The 21,768-nt window shown below is 36.6% G+C and overlaps 1 protein-coding gene across 1 annotated transcript; it reads left to right on the plus strand.

Annotated features, from left to right (window-relative positions):
• Positions 1 to 776: 776 nt before the first annotated feature.
• On the plus strand, positions 777 to 20,252 carry LOC135214461 (uncharacterized). The gene is made up of 5 exons (XM_064248797.1): positions 777 to 1,005; positions 14,963 to 15,193; positions 15,822 to 15,931; positions 18,790 to 18,935; positions 19,851 to 20,252. The coding sequence occupies exons 1-5, from the start codon at positions 961 to 963 to the stop codon at positions 20,039 to 20,041; spliced, it is 723 nt and encodes a 240-aa protein (XP_064104867.1). The 5' UTR covers positions 777 to 960; the 3' UTR covers positions 20,042 to 20,252.
• The last annotated feature ends 1,516 nt before the right edge of the window (positions 20,253 to 21,768 follow it).

The raw sequence follows: 21,768 nt of genomic DNA on the forward strand, positions 1-21,768 counted from the left end.
ATTTCTATAAATATATTATTCAAACGTCATGCGAGCATATATATATATATATATATATATATATATATATCTTATATAGTATATAATATATATATATGCATGTATACACATACTAGTGTATATGGAAGGAAGCGGGGTGTGTATTTGTGTATTTCAATTAGCAATGCGAGTATTAAAACAAACGAGCCGTCTTAATGACGAAGTAGGAAGCTGTGTTGACTTTAGTAGGGGGGGGGGGGGGGGGAGGGAACAGTAAAGGAAAGACGGGACATGTTAAGGGTAGAGGTGGTTCCTTCCCATCCCCTGGCAGCATATATGTGAATGAATAATTTGGAGGTAGTAATGCCTCAACCCTGACCTCCAGCGAATTAACATTTCGCCAAGGTTTCTCTCTCTCTCTCTCTCTCTCTCTCTCTCTCTCTCTCTCTCTCTCTGATCGCTGGTATTCTCTGTAAATATCACTAGTCCGAGACTCCTCCTCTCATCCTCGTAATTTCGGCGTTCGTACTTTTCTGCAACTTCTTCTCGAAGAGATTAAAGCCTTCATCATAATTCCTAACCAAAACAACTCTTCCTTCATGGGAACGCAATGCCGCGTATCTTCTGCCTTGAAGAAGAAGAAGAAGAAGCAAAAGAAGGACAAGAAAAACAGTCGCTTTACCCAAACAAACAAAGCGAAGCTTTCCCTAAACGTTTTCGCTGACGTCATCGAAGGTCAGTGACGTCACACCCTCGCTCCGACACCCGGCACACATAATCTCAAAGCAGCGAGTACTTGGCGCACTCAGACTTCAACGAGAGTTCAGCGAGAGTGCAAGACAGGTCCTAGACGTCTGCCAGACATTCACCCACTCTCCTGCCTCCTCTTCCTCGCTTGTACCGAAGCAAGCTTTGTCCTGGAAACTTAAAATTATTCCGCACGTCCGTCAGTCTTCACTTCAAACTCCGTACTTCTACAGGATGCTTGTCTCTGTCATCACAGTCGTGGCCGCTCTCGCGGTACAGGTAAGTTCATTTCGTGAATTTCTCTACAAAATATATATATGTAAAATCTGACAATATCGATAAACCACAAAATCAAAAACTTAAGAAATCGACACAGAAAATCTACAAAAGGGTCATCCCTGAAAAATCGAAAAAAAACAATTTTAAAACCGACAAAACACACAACACTGGCAAAGAAAAAAACGCCCAGGTGATAAAGATCGGCAAAACACTTCACTGGAAGCAATCGATCAATGAACACCCAAGTAAAGACACAAAAACTATTTTGAAAAAGCTTCGCGACTCAAAGCTGGAAAAGAAAAAGCAAAACAGAAAAATTGGAAATCACAACACTTTTAAAAATCAGTAAGAAAATACAATACTCAGGGAATAACAAAGACACGACAGTGAAGTTCTACAATGCACAGCATATTTAGTACTCTTGCAAATCAGTGCTGTCGGAGGTTGATTCTCCGTCATCAACATTTGTTATTTCTTCTTCTTCAGAGACTCAACAGTTCCCAAAGTCAGCTGCGGGTTAGTGAGATACAGAATCCCGATAAAACATCATTGAAACTTGTCCGTCCAGTGTTTGGATGAAAGAGATGATCCAACGTGTTTTTTTACTAGTTTTTTCGCTTCGCTGATTTGGGAAAAACGAGATGTCACAAACTTTAACTGAATATAAAAATAATTTAAAAACTATTTTGCTTTCTTTTTTAATTTCTTTTTCTTCTGAGCAACAGTAAATAATAAATTTCGAATCAGCCTAGTATTCAGCAGTAAGATAGAGAAATGTTTATGTCTGGGCACACAAATATACTATCACGCGGGCATCTACCCTTTTTTAGTGGGTAATAAAATAAAAAAAGACAAAAATAAAAATGTACATCATTATAAAAACTTTCAGGCAAGACAGTGAACACTTCCATTATATCTTTACTACCAATTCATTTAAATAAAAGCTTCCCTCACTATACTCTGTTTTTTTTTTCCATCTGTCCACCTCCTATGGTGTTTGCGTATGGTAACACTGCGTCCCGGGATTTAGATAGTTACGCTATGTGTAAGTTTGAGGTAAATAATGGGATATCTGGGTGTACATTTGCAACTGAAAAGTGTTTTAATAATTTACTGTATGCTAATTACACCGTTAATATTCGAAATAGAATATTATTATAATTGTTGAATGTAAGCTGAATGTAACTATCTAAAGCCCGGGACGCAGTTTTACCATACGCAAACACCACAGGAGGGTGGACAGATGGAAAAAACCGAGTATAGTTATGCTAGTGTACTTCCTTTTACTTTGGATTTCTTTCAAATAATAATAATAATAATAATAATAATAATAATAATAATAATAATAATAATAATAATAAATAATAATAATAATATATATTATTATTATTATTATTATTATTTTTTATTTTTTTTTTTTATTTTTTTTTTTTTTTTTTGCTCTATCACAGTCCTCCAATTCGACTGGTGGTATATAGTGTGGGTTTCCGGGTTGCATCCTGCCTCCTTAGGAGTCCATCACTCTTCTTACTATGTGTGCCGTTTCTAGGATCACACTCTTCTGCATGAGTCCTGGAGCTACTTCAGCCTCTGTTTTTCTAGATTCCTTTTCAGGATCTTGGGATCGTGCCTAGTGCTCCTATGATTATGGGTACGATTTCCACTGGCATATCCCATATCCTTCTTATTTCTATTTTCAGATCTTGATACTTATCCAATTTTTCCCTCTCTTTCTCTTCACTCTGGTGTCCCATGGTATTGCGACATCAATGAGTGATACTTTCTTCTGACCTTGTCAATCAAACGTCACGTCTGGTCTGTTTGCACGTATCACCCTATCCGTTCTGATACCATAGTCCCCAGAGGATCTTTGCGTGATCGTTTTCTATCACTCCTTCAGGTTGGTGCTCGTACCACTTATTACTGCAAGGTAGCTGATGTTTCTTGCACAGGCTCCAGTGGAGGGCTTTTGCTACTGAATCATGCCTCTTTTTGTACTGGTTCTGTGCAAGTGCCGGGCATTCACTTGCTATGTGGTTTATGGTTTCACTTTTCGTATTGCACTTCCTACATATGGAGAGATGTTATTTCCGTCTATCGTACTTTGAACATATCTGTTCTTAGGGCCTGATCTTTGTGCCGCTTGGTTATCATTCCTTCAGTTTCCTTCTTTAGCTCTCCCCTCTGTAGCCATTGCCAACTGTCATCGCTGGGCTAGTTCTTTAGTCTGTCTCATGTATTGTCCGTGCATTGGTTTGTTGTGCCAGTCCTCTGTTCTTTCTGTCTTTCTCCTGTCTCTGTATATTTCTGGTCTTCGTCTGCTTTTATTAGTCCTTCTTCCCATGCACTCTTTAGCCACTCGTCTTCACTGGTTTTCAGATATTGCCCCAGTGCTCTGTTTTCGATGTTGACGCAGTCCTCTATACTTAGTAGTCCTTCTCCCTCCTTCCTTTCGTGTTATGTATAGTCTGTCCGTATTTGCTCTTGGGTGTAGTGCTTTGTGTATTGTCATATGTTTCCTGGTTTTCTGATCTATGCTGCGGAGTTCTGCCTTCGTCCATTCCACTATTCCTGCGCTGTATCTGATTACTGGCACTGCCCATGTGTTTATGGCTTTTATCATATTTCCGGCGTTGAGTTTTGACTTGAGTATCGCCTTGAGTCTCTGCATATATTCTTTCCTGATCGTGTCCTTCATCTCTTGGTGTTTTATATCTCCTCCTTCCATTATTCCCAGGTATTTGTATCCTGTCTCATCTATGTGTTTGATGTTGCTCCCATCTGGTAGCTTTATCCCTTCAGTTCTCGTTACTTTGCCTTTTTGTATGTTGACTAAGGCGCATTTTTCTATTCCAAACTCCATCCTGATGTCCCCAGATACAATCCTTACAGTCTGGATTAGGGTATCTATTTCCTTGATGCTCTTACCATTATTATTATTATTATTATTATTATTATTATTATTATTATTATTATTATGATGATGATGCTGTGAAAAACAGCTTCAAATACAAGAAGACACCGAAACATCATTAAGTATTTGGATTAAGCGCATTTTAATTCAACCTGATTCTTCTCTCCAAGCCAATTCAGAACTCTCATCGTACGCCATCTTAAAGAGATAGAGAAAAAACCCTCTTTCTCTCTCATTCTTCGCCAAATAAAAGAATTTTTCTTTTAACAAGGTGACTTAGCATAAACTCGATAATAGTGGTAATATTTCATGAGAGGTGTGTACTATCTCGGTTAATAATGCCACTGATTTACTCAAGGAAATATATTGTTATCGCCTCATCTTTTATATATATATATATATATATATATACTTGCGCGCGCAGACATACATTATCGACACACACATATACATGGGTGTGTATATATATATATTATATAGTATATATATATATATATATATATATATATATATATATATATATGTGTGTGTGTGTGTATTTTTTTTCGGAAAAATGTGCCTATCGCGCCTCGATCTCGTGGCGCTTTATTGCAAAATAATGAATCTACCCAGAGCGTGGACGCACACGTATATATAAAAATAGACATAAATATCTATATGTACGTGTGTGTATGTCCATGTATGTGTGTCCACTCTCTGGGTAAATTCATTATTCAGCAACAAAGCGCCCCCGAGACAGATCGATCCGTGACAGCCACAATTTTCGGAAAAATCCACGGACATCTTATGACGTAAGCAGTGGATATATGATTGTGGTGGGTCATATCCGCAAGGGAGGAGGAGGGCACGGGCTAGCAACCTCATCCTAAAATCAGTTCATCATCATTTGACCTACGAGTATAACCCTTAAGAGCTAATTCTAACGTGCGACTGATAAAACGAAGAGACTCTTTATATACCTGACTTGTTTCCTCATTCACTCATTTATTTGCAAGCTCAAGTGGTGTCACCACGTCCAACGTCTGAGACAAACTGAATGCTGGAAAGTATTGGAAAGTATTCTCTTGGAAAATCCCTTCACATTTGTGAACAAGCAAAAACATCCTGGATCCGGAAAGCATTCCTTTCTCCCGCCAGTATCTTTTAGAAAGGAAGACAAACAAAACCATCGAAAACAGACATGGGTGAAATATATATCTTCCGAAAACCTGGTATAATCTGTTTGCTGCTATTAACGAAAACGAGCTTTCGATATTCTCAGTTTTGTGAATAATTTGACGTAGAAATGAATGTGAAAACGATAAACTAACACGAGTACATGTTTTGATTCATTTAACAAATACCCAAAAGAGAAGGAACAATATGTAAATAAAAGAACTACTGGTCCAATAATCGTTTATCAAAACAAATTCATAACTCGAGATTAAGTCATAATCTATGTTCAACTTCAACGAGAATATATATATATTTTTTCTTTTTTAAGATTTTAATCAGATTTTCGATCAAACTTTTCAAAAAACCTGAGTTAAACCTGAACATGAAACAGGAGCATTTTGCAATACTGCAATAACCACGTTTTCAGGCCAGGTGAAAGTTCAAACTTGGATTGTATTTAAACCACAAAGTGATATATCATCTGAAAGACCTTCTCAATTACCTTAGCATTTTTCTTAATTCTTCATGATTTCTTTTACGTACTTCGTAACTTTTGGCAATCTCTCTCTCTCTCTCTCTCTCTCTCTCTCTCTCTCTCTCTCTCTCTCTCTCTCTCTCTCAGCCGAACTCTATATTGACCCTTTCGTTATCTCGACGAATATATGTATTATTTGGCTGAATAAAAAATTCAAGTTATTTTCTAACATTAAAAAGATTATTACCCTCATCCATCGGTACTTCGCACATTTACCATACTTTCAACCATTACTTCGAGGAAAAAAACTTAAATGTCGAAGGATACGACGAAATTTACGAACAAATCATAATAAATCGTAATGCACCTTTCTCGAAAGGTCCTTCAAGAGCTGAGGGAGGATCCTTCAAGTTTAAACCTAAAACTCCGCATGGTTTGCATTCAAAACGATTGTTACGAGCTTAGTTAATTAACTAGTGAATAATACATAATACTTAGCCAAGATGAACAGTACAAATCTCTCACCTTAGAAAACCAAATGACTAAAATAATACAGATCTTGAATCGAGCAAACAAACACACAACACAACAAAAATTCTGAGAGCAAACACTTTAAACGCACCGCAAATATATCCACAGAGAAAATAATCAATGATGATTTACGTATCTTTATTAAATCTTCAGAATCATCCATTGATTTATCTTCATATCTTGAAATCCAGTTAATAGAACACAGTAAATTTGCTTTATTTAAAACCAGTGATTAAAAAAAAAACCACTAAAATGGAAAACATTCTAATTTTTCCATTTATTACTTTCACACTACAAATGTCACTATAATTTTTCTTGAGTTACTTCGTATAAATATTTTCATCTGGCGAAAAATTATCATAGCCATTATTTTCCGGATTACGAACAATAAAACAAATCCACAGTTATGTAAACATGCATATATTTGAATTTAAAAACAGCAAGGATAGCTTTCGGGAATCTGTTCGGTTCCCCTTATCAGATTCCCGAAAGCTATCCTTGCTGTTTTTAAATTTAAATATATGTACAACTACATAACTGTGGATTTGTTTCTCCATTTAAAGACTCGTGCTACTATGAAGGTTTTTTTAATGAAATATTATTATCAACATTTCCGTTAACATCATTGTCAATATAAAACGCTTAAGTATAATTAACGGCATCTATTTGTTTCTGAAGAAGGATACCTGATAAAGTAAAAGGGCCAATGTAGTCAGATTTCATCGATGACCATTAATCTAGTTCTCTACGTCTGGAAGCGCGCTGATGAGGACTGAATGGTTGGTGGATATTGGCGGGATATTCCCTATCACTCATATATATATATATATATATATATATATATATATATATATATATATATATATATATATATATACATACGCACATAAATACACAAGCATACGCAATATATATATATTATATATATATATATATATATATATATATATATATATATATATTTGTGTGTGTGTGTGCGTGTCAATGACAAAAATTGATGCCGACGATTACAAAATCACTATCATTCAAACCATGTCCACACTCATTTGCAAAAAGCCGACAAAGCTTTTAACTTACCAGACAGGCTTCCAAAGCGAGGGTTGGCCAAGCTTAAAAAAAGAAGAGGAAAAGTCGGGCATGACAATAATAATTAATATTACCTCTCCGTTGGCAACGCTTGCTTCATAAAAACGTTTACTCCGCTAGAAACACTCAATGTTGGTTAAAAATGTTCTCCGCCTGGAAAGCTTCTCCTTGGACAAAATACTGATACTCTCTTCACCAGAAACATTCTTCCATTAGGAAAGTTTGACGAAAAACTTTTCAGTTACCATCGGAATCAACAGTTCCCACAGATATGAAACGATGCTATTGTAAACATATAGACGACATTCAAGTGGGAACTATTTGAACACATAAAACAGCTTTGAAACCAATAAAGATTTATTTCGCTGTCATCCATCAATACAGGTGTGTGGTGTCTTGTCAACAGAAAGTCGGACAAAAGCGCAGATCCGGTGAATTTATATCCTCCGCCTTATATTACATATTACTATACTCTGTTTTTTTTCCATCTGTCCATCCGCCTGTGGTGTTTTCGCATGGTAACACTGCGTTACGGGCTTTCAATAGTTACGTTATGTGTAAGTTTTAGGTAAATAAAAGCATATCTGGGTGTACATTTGCAACTGAAAAGTGTTTTAATAATTTACTGTATGCGAATTACACCGTTAATATTCGAAATAGAAAATTATTTAAAGCCCAGGACGCAGTGTTACCACGCGCAAACACCACATGAGGATGGACAGATGGAAAAAAGCAGAGTATAGTATGACTTTGATATAACTGCAGTCCAAAATGATTTTCCTCTGACTTTCATTGTTCAAGAAGATAATGACCGCCGCTTTCTCTAACGTCTGTTTATCAGACATTCAAAAACCACAACTATTTACACATCGCGGAGCCTTGTCATCTACACATCCTACGGCAATAACAACAACATTCATGATTCACAGCGTAATGATGATATCCCAAGGCCTTTGAAGATCGCGATGATTTCTATAACAAACATGACATTACCCAAATCGCAATAATAGACGCGAGATTATTATAATGGCGTGACATATCTCACGCTCTGTGGAAAATTGTAATCCCATTGGTCGATACACCGCCGTGGTCATTGAAGTTGCCGAAACGGTAATTAAGTGGGAATAATTTCATATATTTATACGTTAATTACAGCCAGGTCATTAGACTTGATATTTATAACACTTGCGGGTCTCGATTTTAACATCTGGGTGGTTTTCTTACGTTGGCTGTCAAGAAGAAACAAGAGCGTCTTCAGCAGTTCTGAAGGGCACGAAAATTATTATTATTGTCATTATTATTATTATTATCATAAAAAATCAAGAATAAGATCACGAGCATTAAAACGAATATGAAATCCTCAATAGCTGTTTTTGTCCAGATATGGTGAAGTCCAGACGGAGATTAATATATCTGGATATACGGATTAACGAAGATTATATATCTTCACTATTGCTATTAACAACATAAATACAACTGAAATATTTATTAGAGCTCATCAACAGCTCATTTATCAAATATGTTTTTATGTAATAACATAAAGAGGCATCACACAAATACATTGTGATGAAGAGGGGGAGGAGGGCAGGGGAAGAGGAAAAGGGAGAAAAAGGGAAGGAAAAACCTTCGAAAGAATACGAAGAGAAAAAGGAGAAAGAGAGAATACTGTGAGAAGGAAGGAAGAAAGGAAGGAAAGAAGGAAGGTCTAAATGAATCTAATTAATAAAATCTTTCTCAGAAGAGGAAGAAGGGAAAGGGCAGTAATAACAGACGAAGAAGAACGGGGAGATGAATACGTGAAAGAAGAAAAAAGCGGAGGGAATAAAAAGAATAAGGAGAGGAAAGGAGTGGCAGAAGAAGAGCAAGAGGAGAGGGAAAGTGTGCAGATCACATAGCGGTGTGTGTGAGTCTATCCAGTGTGACCTTGGCCGATGCGCTTAGTTCGATGTCTCGGTGAAGAAACGTCTGCTGAATGAGAACTCGAGTTGAATCAGTGGAGAGAAGAAAAAAAATAGCTTCGCAATGTGCTTGGGTTAGCATCATTTGAATTCATGATGACGAGTAATCTGAATCATCGACCTGCTTCGGAGAGAGAGAGAGAGAGAGAGAGAGAGAGAGAGAGAGAGAGAGAGAGAGAGAGACTTCACTTCTGTGTAGTGTACATGAGTCTAAATCTAAAACTAATAGTATGCTTGGAGAGAGAGAGAGAGAGAGAGAGAGAGAGAGAGAGAGAGAGAGAGAGAGAGACGATAAGACTTCACTTCACTGCACTGTACATGAGTCTAAGTTTACAACAAACAGTATACTTGGAGAGAGAGAGAGAGAGAGAGAGAGAGAGAGAGAGAGAGAGAGAGAGAGAGAGAGAGAGAGTCTAAATGATGACGGATTCAGTTTTGTGTTTTTGAAAGCGTTTAGAATTAAAGCTAATAGTATGCTGAGAGAGAGAGAGAGAGAGAGAGAGAGAGAGAGAGAGAGAGAGAGAGAGAGAGAGAGAGAGAGAAACCTCCACACGACCTTGGCCTTGGAAGGTTCATTTGGAGCCTTCCAATTTCTCCTTAACTAATTTCTGGACGAATTCTCCATTCTGGTTAACTTTCACTTTTTAATTCCTCCCGTCATTACACCCTTACTGATCTTCATCGCTCGTCCTAAAATGATTAACGGGCCTCTTTGTGACCCCACAATACTATGTTAGGATTTCTGGTGTTTGCGGCAGGGAAGACGAATGGAAATTATGCTAAAATTTATAGGTAATCCAAAATCTTTAAAGTCCCTTCATGGTCACGATCAAAACTATCTATTTTGTGGTAACTGGTGAGATTATGAATGATTGATTGATTGATTATGAAATGTATAGGTCTTGACGACCAAGCGCTAGAACCCATCAGGAATTATTCAGCGCCGTAATGAAGATTAAATATATAAATTAAAATGATTGATATTGAATAAGTGAATGATAACATGAGAGAGAGAGGAGAGAGAGAGAGAGAGAGAGAGAGAGAGAGAGAGAGAGAGAATGAATGAAAGTTTCATCGTCAGGCCGATGTTTGATCTGACAAAAAAAGAAAAAAAAACTGGATTCTAGCTTCAAGGTTGGCGAGATTTGACGATCCCGTTTCTAGGCTTACATATTCGCAGACTTGATTTAGACCTGATCAAACCGTGTCTTTGATTGAGCGATTGCCCTCCATTCTTGAACAAGGATTTCTCTAATTATTTTCTAAAGTTAACGATCGATAATCTCGTTCGGGCAGTATTCCTTAACAACAGCCCATAAATTTTGCCGCCTCACTGTTTCCTTGAGGTGCGATTTCCTTTTACTTTTTTCTGTTCTCTCTGACTCTCTTTCTCTCTCGACACGCTAACAGCTAATGCTAATAGCTCGTAATTATAATGCTGTCTTGAACATCCATCGTCGCAATCGGAAGTCCAATGAGGAACCAGTGACGACCTTCATGGAAGTGACTAAGGATGTTGTTACAAGCCTCCTGTTTAATTCCTGGTTTCTTATGATCACGCTCACTTTTTGTGTCAGCCTTCCTTAGAAATTACCTGCCGAATGATCCATGTGGAAAAATTTGTTATCATAGTAGCACGTCATCTTAGTCATATATATATATATATATATGTAGGATATATAGGCTACAAATGTAAAACACGCATGACTCGAGGATTTTGTTTCTTTGCGCAATGCATCTGCCACTGGTTCAAACCAGCCAGCCGAGGTCAATATTACAATTCTTGCCCAGCGTCCTCCCAAGAACTAGAGCTCTCTGCTCTCGAACACCTTATTCGAACTATTAATAACCCCTCAGTACAACCCAGAATAGAGAGAGAGAAAAAGAGGCGGGCTGTACGTGTCTGAAACTGGCCAGGAGGCGGATGGAAGTTAATAGAAAATAGATGGAAGTAGCCAGCCAGCAGTGGGTAGCCTTGACCGCTAGCAGCAGCATGTACTTCCTCACCAATGTCTCGTCGCCTTTCACCAATCAGAGGCAATTACCCGAACACCGCACGAACACACTGGCCTGTCGAGCCTTCAGGCACTGGAGAGATTTGGCGGGAAATCACTGCGAAGAGTCGTGCAGCTACGCTGTACCGCCAGATAAAAATTGCCGTTTGATGCCTTGGTAGGTACATGATATTATCTCGTGGCTGTTGCCTCTGCTATCACTGAAGTACTTGAACTTATGAACTACAGAAACAGAGCATGTACTCAAACATTTTGCAGTGTTCCAGTCTTCGTGGACACCGGGGTACCCAATGACATTTGGTCTCATTGTCCAGCCCTACGCCAGAACGGCTGATTGCAGTAATATGATGACAAAAAGGCCCCCTCAATCATCCAACATTAGGGCCGACCTTGACGAGATATCACAAGTACTGTAACTTGATCGCTAATATGCGATTCCAACAATAATCAACTCAAAAATTATATCATTAAAACAGTATGTACGCTGACATGGGTAAGGTTGTGGTGTTCTAGACATGTTGAAGAAGCTGGAGGAAAAGAATGGCAGACGACAAGAATGATACTAACATTAAAACGGATGAAATAGCGATACAGTAAAAAAAAAAAAAAAAAAAAAAAAAAATTACGGTACGCGAATATATAGTTTATGAGATCTGTGAGTTGCATTACCCATACAAGAATGAATGAACCGATATTTGAGTTCAATGCACTTTTTACGCGTATTTCGCGTGTTTCGAAACATAAAATTCTGAGGAGGTAACTAATTTCTTGAAGAGCGTCGAACCACATGCAATTTCACCAGTAAGAAAATCAGTAAGACTAATCATGGAGTAAAATTTATGGTGGCCCTCATTTCCTCAGCGACGCCTCAAGCGCCAGAGATATAGCACCGATACATCTTGACCAGTTCATGAAGCAAGGCGAAGATATCAAGATACCGACCGCAAAATGGATTAAGGCTGCAAATTGACATTCTGCTTCCACCAATTAATGTTTCTGGAAATTCCGAGTACGCATTTGGAATGCCTATCTGACTTACGCCTTCAGTTGCTATTTTCTTAAAATCATTCTCTGCTGACTTTTTATGAGACGTCAATCTAATAGTCTGCATGTAAGAAGAGCGGGGCGGGGGAAGGGAAAGGATATTTAACAACACTTCATTTCTATTAGGTCTTTGCCATGAAACAAAGAGGAACTAATATATATATATATATATATATATATATATATATATATATATATATATATATATATATATATATATATATATATTAATAAGTCATATCACATTTCCGTGATTCATATACATATATCGAGCTACAATGTCCTTTAATATCTAATTCTCATATATGCTTAACCCAAGGGGAATTTTTTCTCGATAATAGACTTGCCTGGACCTGGGCGCGAACCCAAGGAGCCTTTCAAATCCAGGAACGTCAGTGTAACTTTTACCTACTACACCACCAGGTAAAAGCTTCACTGACGTTCCTGGATTTGAAAGGCTCCATGGGTTCGCGCCCAGGTCCAGGCAAGTCTATTATCGAGAAAAAATTCCCCTTCGGTTAAGCATATGTGAAAATATATTAATTCCGAGGTAGAGCGAATTAGATATTAAAGGACATTGTAGCTCGATATATATATATATATATATAATAAATATACATTTATACTACATATACGTATATAGTACATACATTACTTTCGTGAAAGGATTAGTCGACGTTTAGGACTAAGTTCCACTAACGTTCTGAATGAAATTTTCACTAAAGATAGTAGCTAAACCTGGATCCCAAACGATGAACTCACAGTGTATTAGCACTTGAGCATATTTCCCGTGGGCATGCGTGTCTTACTTCTCCCCCCTATTCCTCTTCTATGCTTTGTCTCTCACAAAGCTCCCTCTGTTATCACTGCCTCTTTTCCAGGGCGAGAGTTGGATTATGGCATCAGGCTGCCCGTCCTATCGTCCCTTTATTATGCAAACTCGTCCATCAAAAAGAATAAGATTTCAATCAAAACAACATTTCATATTCGACATAAGGAAAGAGACCTTTCAGCGTCCATGTGATCTTCCTTGAACAAAAACGTTTGCACATGCAAAGTTTATTCGGGGTGAGAGAGAGAAAGAGAGAGAGAGATACTATAAACAAGCGTCAAGCGAAATACCAATAAAAACTCAAAAATTATAAAGATTTTCTTATCTCGCGAATAAACTAGCCCCGACCGACGAGTTGCAAAATGACCAGACGATCCACGACCCATAATATATATATAAAAACTCGACGAAACTAGTTTCGTCTAAAGGAAACGTGACTAAGAGAAAAAACGATTGATAACGAGAAAACCTTTCGATTCAAGGCTTGCCTTCAGGCGATAGGTGAAACTATATTCGCCTTTTTTTGCAAATTTTTTTTAAGGCCTTTTAACTTACCCAGACTCTAATTCTACATGCACGAGAAACACTTTCACTTGTCTTAAACACATACGCATGTCTGCATACCTCACAAGGAGTGCAGGTGCAAGAATTTAAGAATAAATAAATAAATTCAGGGTGGAGATAATAACACAATTCATAAACACTAAACGGAGAGGTGAAGGACTTGCATACGAGTAATCTACACACGCGCGCGCACAAACACACACACACACAGAAGGGTAGGAAGGAGCTTCTCCTCTCTGTTAATCCACAAGACTGAGGATGATGTCTAAGGGTTAACTCAGCTAAGGCACAAGTCCTATATCAAAAGTCACCAAAACTAAAAAAGGACATGAGTCATTCAGTGCTGTCCAACCTTTAAGAGACTCGTAACTCTTATCCTTTGGAAGGCAAGTCCCATACTATTTATCCACCTTTCTTATTTACTCAGTTTGACTTATCTCTGATTAACAACTTCTTACGTTGTTTCTTTTATTCACTTCTATTCCTCTTAGAAACACGACGACTGCGAGGACAACCAATAGAAACATTCAAAATATTGAAAGGCATAACAAAAGTAGACAGTAACCTATTTACGTTAAACGAAAACCAGACTAGAAATAATGGATGGAAACTAGAACTGAAGAGATACAACACATCCCATTGCGGGAACTTCTTTACATACAAGATATGACACATGGAATAAACTGCCACTATAAGTTGTAAACAACAAGAGTGCAGAAGAGTTTAAAAGAAAGCTAGACAAAATCATTAGGACACTGTGAATGCACAGTAAAACCTGCTCGAAGAGATAAGTGAGCACACGATGTCTCCCCGGATGGCCTAACAAGTCTGTGAAACATCCTAATCCTTGTAACTCCTTTGTTTTTCTGTTTATCAAATAGACAGTCTTCTCTGTGGGGACACACACTGTGTAAGATGATGACATTTCTGCTTGTTGATGAGACTGAAGGATCTTTTATGAATCATCATCATCATGTTCATCATTACCCATCGTCATTATCCTTTCATCATTATACATCTCATCTGATTTTGCCTTCTCCTTTATACCCCTTTTCTGATATCATACCACGTACTTTTCTGTTGCCTTTCGTAAACTGCCTGCCAGTGGTCATATATATATATATATATATATATATATATATATATATATATATATATATATATATATATATAATATATATATATATATATATATATATATATATATATATATATATATATATATATATATATATATATATATGTGTGTGTGTGTGTGTGTGTGTGTGTGTGTGACAATACGATGATGGAAGAAGTTTTCAAAATGATTTTAGCGTGCGTCAGTTACTTAGCGAGTAGTACTCTAACAAAACCTAACCTTGAATTTCCCCACCTCTGTTTCAGGCCAACGCTCATATGTCCCTGGAGGAGCCCCCCGCGAGAAACGTCATGTGGCGAATGGGTTTCAATCAATTGCCTGCGCACAGAGACGACGATTACCTGATCTGTAACGAGAGTGGGGGTAAGAAGTGCCCACCTTGCGGAGATTCGGCCGACAGCCCTCCTCCTTACCCCCACCAGGCTGGTGGCATCTGGGCCACGGGCATCATTACCAGGACCTACACCATTGGACAGGTAAGGCCAATGTTTGCATTTCTTTCATAAGGATAAAAATGACGTACTAGCAATCGCCAGTCAAGGACCAAGTACCAAGTAATCCAGCAAGGATAAATAAATTCTCTCAGAATGAATAAATGTACAACGAGTACTACGTCCAAGGAGTACGGGTGTAGATTCGGAGATTTGATCACAGAGAAACTAATATACGTTTAAAGAGAAAATAATGTGTTCAAGCATAAATAACGTACACTTATTTACAGAATAAAATCAATAAATAACGTAAATAACCTGAGATAACCATCTTATATTTACACAAACCATTACTTATCAATGAACGATTAAACAACGGGTAATAGATAAAGAAACCAATTGAAGCAATTGTCTATTAATAGAAAAAAACTAACCTCCCAATGCACCTCAGACAAATCAAAATTCCATTTGTATTCACCAAGTGGTTCTTGAACAGACGGCCCTAGCTGGTCGAGGTCAAAGAGAAATTTCTCTTAGTCTGCGTCGTGTGCCTCTGTGTATGTGTGTGTGTTTGTTTGTGTGTTTTCCCCTTAGATGTCGAAAGCAAGCAACCCAGCGACAATGCCGTACACGACATGCATGACTAATGAGTCCGTCTCTGTTCCCTCCCCAGACGGTGGAAGTCCATGTCAACGTGACCAGGAGCCACGGAGGGCACCTCGAATTCAAGCTGTGCCCCAACGATGACACGAGCGTGCCCGTCGACCAGAGATGCCTCGATCAGTGAGTTCTCTCCGCCTTTCTCCCATTCATTTCTGGTTGTCAGTCATTCTCTTCTCGACTGTCACTACTGCCACTCATTTTTCTTTTATTACCGTGATGAATCATTCTTATTTTCCATTCATTCTTGTTTTCATTCCCTGTCACTATTTTTTTCTCTAGTACATCCTCTTTTGTCCGCTGTTGTTTCCAATCATTTATTGTTACTCGTTCGTATTTTTCATACACCTTCAATAACTTGCCGTTAGATACTGATAAGACTTAATTTATTCACAGTAACTTATTATTACTTCAGAATTAGTCATCTTTATTTCTATCTTGTCATACTGTTATAAATTTTCATTCGCCAACTTTTCTAGTTTTTCAACCACTCCAATACACAGCTGTAGATGCTTATTCTTTCATTTTCAATGAAAAGTTTTCTTCTTTTTCAATTATTCTCATTAGTTAGTAAGAAATTTTATATACATGTATCTATAAATACATAGTACATTTACATATACATACACACATATTTACAATAATAATATATATATATAAATAATATACATATAGTATATCTATTCATATATAATAAATATAGAGATATATAATAAAATATATACATAAAATATTTATTTATATATATAAATAAAATAGATCGATATATATGATATATATATATATACAATATATTTATATATACATATACATATTATATACATAAAATAAAAAATATAAAATCCTTTATATAAATATACATACACACATATATATATATATATATATATATATATATATATATATATAATATATATATATATATATATATATATATGAACACTGTGCGTATGTGCTCTCTCTCTCTCTCTCACTGGGTCACTCTCTCACTCAGTAGTGAACAACATAAACAGAGCCATATTGTAACATTACTTTCATCTGTCCTCATTTTTATTCAGCAATGTAATTCTCTCTCTCTCTCTCTCTCTCTCTACGAATTCCTTTCACCATGACTCTTAACTTCGGCCTCTTTCTATTATGAATAAACTCTTATTTTCGCGTTTCACCCACCCTTGCTTTTACGCAAATTCACGGCGCGGCAAATTTAATCTTACGCAAATGAATTATTACGGCAGCGTTTATTGACAGCAAAGCTCAAACACACAACACACTACAATTTTTCTCTAAACTTGTACCCGCCATTTTTGCACAGACTTTATTTTTTTCATTCATCCAATCATTTATGGTTATCGTTTCTCAAAGTGAACGAATAAACAAGCTCCTGCCTCATTATTATTCCGATGCTTTTTCAAAATATCCGTAACTGGCTTGGAAGCACTTGGGAAGCGAATATCTTCGCCAATGCAACAAATGAATAAATAAAAGAAATGCCATTGCTACCTCGATCCAGCAATTCCCTGGCTCTAAAAAATATATATATCCGAACGTTTACGTGATTTACATTTATGAGACAATTGAAAACGACGAATAAAACATAAACAAGTAAAAAATGCGCAGAAGATTCTTCGGTGCAATGAGTTTTCTATCTAGTGGTGGCCTCAGCAACGGCCCATAAAACTCTTAGCCGCGGTCCATGAAACTCAGTCACGGTCCGGTGGTGGCCTATGTTGTTGGCGCCTATAGAGCTACCAGAAGTAAGATTATAGACAACTTTAACCTTAAATAAAATAAAAACTACCGAGGCTAGACGGCTGCAATTTGGTATGTTTGATTATTGGAGGGTAGATGGTCAACATACCAACTTGCAGCACTCTAGCCTCTGTAGTTTTTTTTTTAGATCTGAGAGCAAATCCAGAACAATAGTTTTTTTTTTTTTTTTATACAGAAAACTAAAACTGGTATTCGATGGACATGAACTCTAGTCACCTTTACTTGTTTTACTATAAAGCTGCAGTCAACGCATTGTCTCTCGTCAATAACCAGAAAACATTAACTAAACGCAAACTTCCCCTATAACCCCCATCATGTAATGGAGTAGCAAGTTTTCATCATGTTCACCATTTAATTGTTTTTCTCAATTTTTTTTATTGCAATATTTTCTTCACTTCTCTTAGAAACGTTTTGATCTCATTTAATGCACAGGATTGTATTCTGTGTAGGCTAGTCAAAGGAATAATAATAATAATAACTAAAGACGTTAACGAATGCGAACACTACAAAATGCCAGAATACAATTAAATTACGCGCTGAAAACATTACTTCAAGGTAGAATAATTTAATAGTTGCCAGCGCTTAAAGAATAAATGAAAATGAACACGTACTCATACGGAATGGGCCAGAAAGTCGAGGTCAATAATCTGTTAAAACAAGTTTTGACTAAATAAGATACCGTGTAGAAAAAAGTACATACACATAATATATATGTAAATATAATATGATATAATATATAATTTACTTACATTATTTAGTTTATATATAAGATATATTAATTATTATATATTTATATATATATTTATATATATTTATATATATATTTTATATGATATATGATAATTATAATTTATATATATTTATATATATTATGTATTATATATATATATAAAAGATATATCTAATATTCTATATAAATATATATATGATATATCTTCTTCATATATAGTATATATCTATATAGATATATATCCTTATATCTATCATATATATAATAAGCACTAAGCAACTAATATTCTTTAATATCTAATTCGTTCTACCTCGAATTAATATGTTTTCATATATGTTAACCGAAGGGGAATTTTTCAGTCGATAAGGAAGTCTTTTTCATTACAGCTTTTGTAAAAGTAACATCCATTTACTTACTTCCAAATCCACTCCGGAGCCTAACCTTCCCATTTTACTGAACCATTTCCCGTTTATGAACACAGGTACCCCCTTGAGATCGTCGACAGGAGGTCCAAGAAAGCCAAAATTTCAGCGCCATATGACGAGCCTGAACTTATCAGTCTGAAGGTGAGACTACCCAATGGCCTCACCTGTGACCAGTGCGTCCTCCAGATGACGAACTTTGCAGGTAGGCATATTATTATTATTATTATTATTATTATTATTATTATTATTATTATTATTATAATCACACCTGGGACTAAAGCTAAGGATCATAAAAATCTACAATTTTTTTATCTATACTTTTATTATATATATATATATATAATATATATATATATATATATATATATATATATATATATATATGCAAAGTAATCATATCAATAACATGAGAAGCTAAATCTTTTGTTTTTTTAGTTTTTGTAAAAATTAAAAGTTCTGTTCTAAAATAAAACCATTGGTAGGGAAAATGGTGCCATAAATATGTGCGTAAACACAGTAAATCTCCAGTTTACAAGTCAAAATAATCTCATTGCCTACTGCAAATCGTTATTGAAAACTTACCTTTCTCGTAAGGTTGAAACCCGACCTTAATGCGTTCAGAGCATTTAAACAACCTGGGGAAGAAACGAGTATGTTAAACAAAACTTAACAAAATTAGCAATTAATGTTTGGCTAATGAATAAAAATGGCAAGTCCACGTCACATTTCTAATTTAATTTTTCCAATTTTTCCAAATTCGCCAAACTTTAATGAAGTGTTCCATGCTTTAAGGCTGTCAATTCACTTCATATCCGAGTAAAGACTCAGTGCTTATTCTTTTCTGCACCTGAATCACAATTGCATTTACTTGTTTGGATAAAAACCTGATACACAAAAGTGTGGTTAATTCGAATTATATTTCCTTGACAGATGTTCATTACAAGATCTATACAGTAGATAAATGACGTTACATAACCCAAGAGACCTTTGTACACATTTTATATTTTTGTAAATGGATCAACCTATATTCCACATACACCTGTTCCAAATTCTACAGAACTTTATGTACACTTCCTGTATTGGTGTGAAAAATAATCCTACTTTCCATGTTCCGCAGAACAATTCAAACCCCAGAACATCATGTTCCGCAACTGCGCAGACATAGCCATCGTGGCTGACGCCAAAACCAGTGGTGCAGCTGGAAAACCAGTGGCTTTCAACGCTAGACCTACCGGCAACCGCGAGCCCTTCCCTGTTCAGCGCCAGCACACTCTCTTCAACAACAAACCCAGTACTCACTTTGGTTAAGCATCACAAACTCCGCCAACGAGGCTCTCAATAATTTATTGATGGATTTTTACGTACTCTTGTAGCGGCAAGGCTTTGACTTCTGGTATTGGCGGAGTGATACTCTGGGTGCTTGCGTTTGTCTGTGCAAATGACAGAATTCCCATTCATAAAACCGCTTGGACAAAGTGGAGAGTAGTTCTATTAAATGTATTTAAAGTGCTGATGTATCCTCAACTTCTTCCAACGTTCTCAAAATGAAAGGTCACTTATTTCAGTCAATGACTTCCATTTAGATAACCATCGGTTTTACACTGATGGGAATGCTGCTGACATATATTACTTAAATTAAACCAAGAGGCTTAATTTTACCTGGTACAAATAATTCTCCTGTTGGCCCTTTAAACGGATATCCTTTGTTCATTTAAATTATTGTTGTAATGTAATAACACTGTAGTTTTAGATGCACATTCATGTCATCATATTAGCACACATGGCAATGTACTTTGCAGAATATTCTGTGAGAATGCACATTATATATATATATATATATATATATATATATAATATATATATATATATATATATATGTATATATATATAATACATGTATATATATATATATATATATATATATATATATATATATATAAATAACAAGTGTTTTGTGATATGATTAACTGCTTTAAGAACCAAGAAAGCATGCATTCATTACCTTGTGTCCCCACAGATCTTACATTATGCTATTTATTTTATTTATGCAAACCTAGTTGTAAGTCTACAGTGTAATAAAATATGACTCTGGCAGGGAAGTGTATAAGTTCAACCTATAAAACTTATCATCTAACACTAAGGACGGATCTTGAAGTAGATATTTGGGAAACTGTAAAGAACTAGCAAGGTAAACGAACTTAAACTGAATAGATTGCTAAAGTGGATCCTTAGGCAATTATACAATTATAAAACAAAATCAGGTTTTTTGGGCATAACCTACAGTGTTCCCAGGTGGCACATAGCAGGCCTGTACAAAAGTCACCAGCAATGTTGCTTTACTACTATTTCTTTTCATAATTTTCTTTGGCATCGTCCCAGCCAACCGTCCAACCTTTGCAGTTTTGTCTTGATTCAGTTTCATCCCTCATATCATCCATAATGCCTAAAGGCCTGTCTACACGAGCGGGCCTGATTGGCATGCTCCGGGGTTGACGGGCATGTTCTGGTGGGCTTACCCGTGAATGTTGTCCACACAGGTGGGTGAGGCGATGGAGATGTGGGCGTGCCCGATGATGCCAGTAGTGTGTTCAGTGCGGTACGAAAAAGGGATTTTGACGAAGGAAAAATCTATTTCTGGGGGAAGACCTGTATCGCCCGGTGAAAAATTCCTGTAGCTCATTTTTCAAGTATAAATATATCCTAAATATACCAGAGAAAAAACTTACATGGTATGTTGAAGTTACTAAAGAAATGTATATGGTTAACGTACGTCTGCCAGGGTCGAAGCTCAAGCCATCAGGCACCACCATAGTGATTTTGCTACAAGACCCATCTGTCAATTTGACGGTTTGCCCGTCGAGTGTGCCCGTTAGAGGGGAAGTCCGCCGATCAGGCACGGTCGTGTGGACAGGCCTTAATGCTCTGAGTCAGCCCAAAGAGTCCTGAAACGAGACTCAAGTGGACTTGGTAAACTACTCTGGAAAAATGATGATGATTTTCTCTACAAGGAGCCAGAAAACATTGATTCCTCCTTC

This window comes from Macrobrachium nipponense, chromosome 45, assembly GCF_015104395.2.
Source record: "Macrobrachium nipponense isolate FS-2020 chromosome 45, ASM1510439v2, whole genome shotgun sequence".
NCBI classification, from domain to species: domain Eukaryota; kingdom Metazoa; phylum Arthropoda; class Malacostraca; order Decapoda; family Palaemonidae; genus Macrobrachium; species Macrobrachium nipponense.

What these genes read in the sequence shown, in the direction of transcription:
- LOC135214461 (XM_064248797.1), top strand. Translation starts at nt 961, where the DNA reads ATGCTTGTCTCTGTCATCACAGTCGTGGCCGCTCTCGCGGTACAG. An exon ending in TGGCCGCTCTCGCGGTACAG is followed by an intron (nt 1,006 to 14,962) that starts GTAAGTTCATTT and finishes CCTCTGTTTCAG; the next exon opens with GCCAACGCTCATATGTCCCT. An exon ending in CCAGATGACGAACTTTGCAG is followed by an intron (nt 18,936 to 19,850) that starts GTAGGCATATTA and finishes CATGTTCCGCAG; the next exon opens with AACAATTCAAACCCCAGAAC.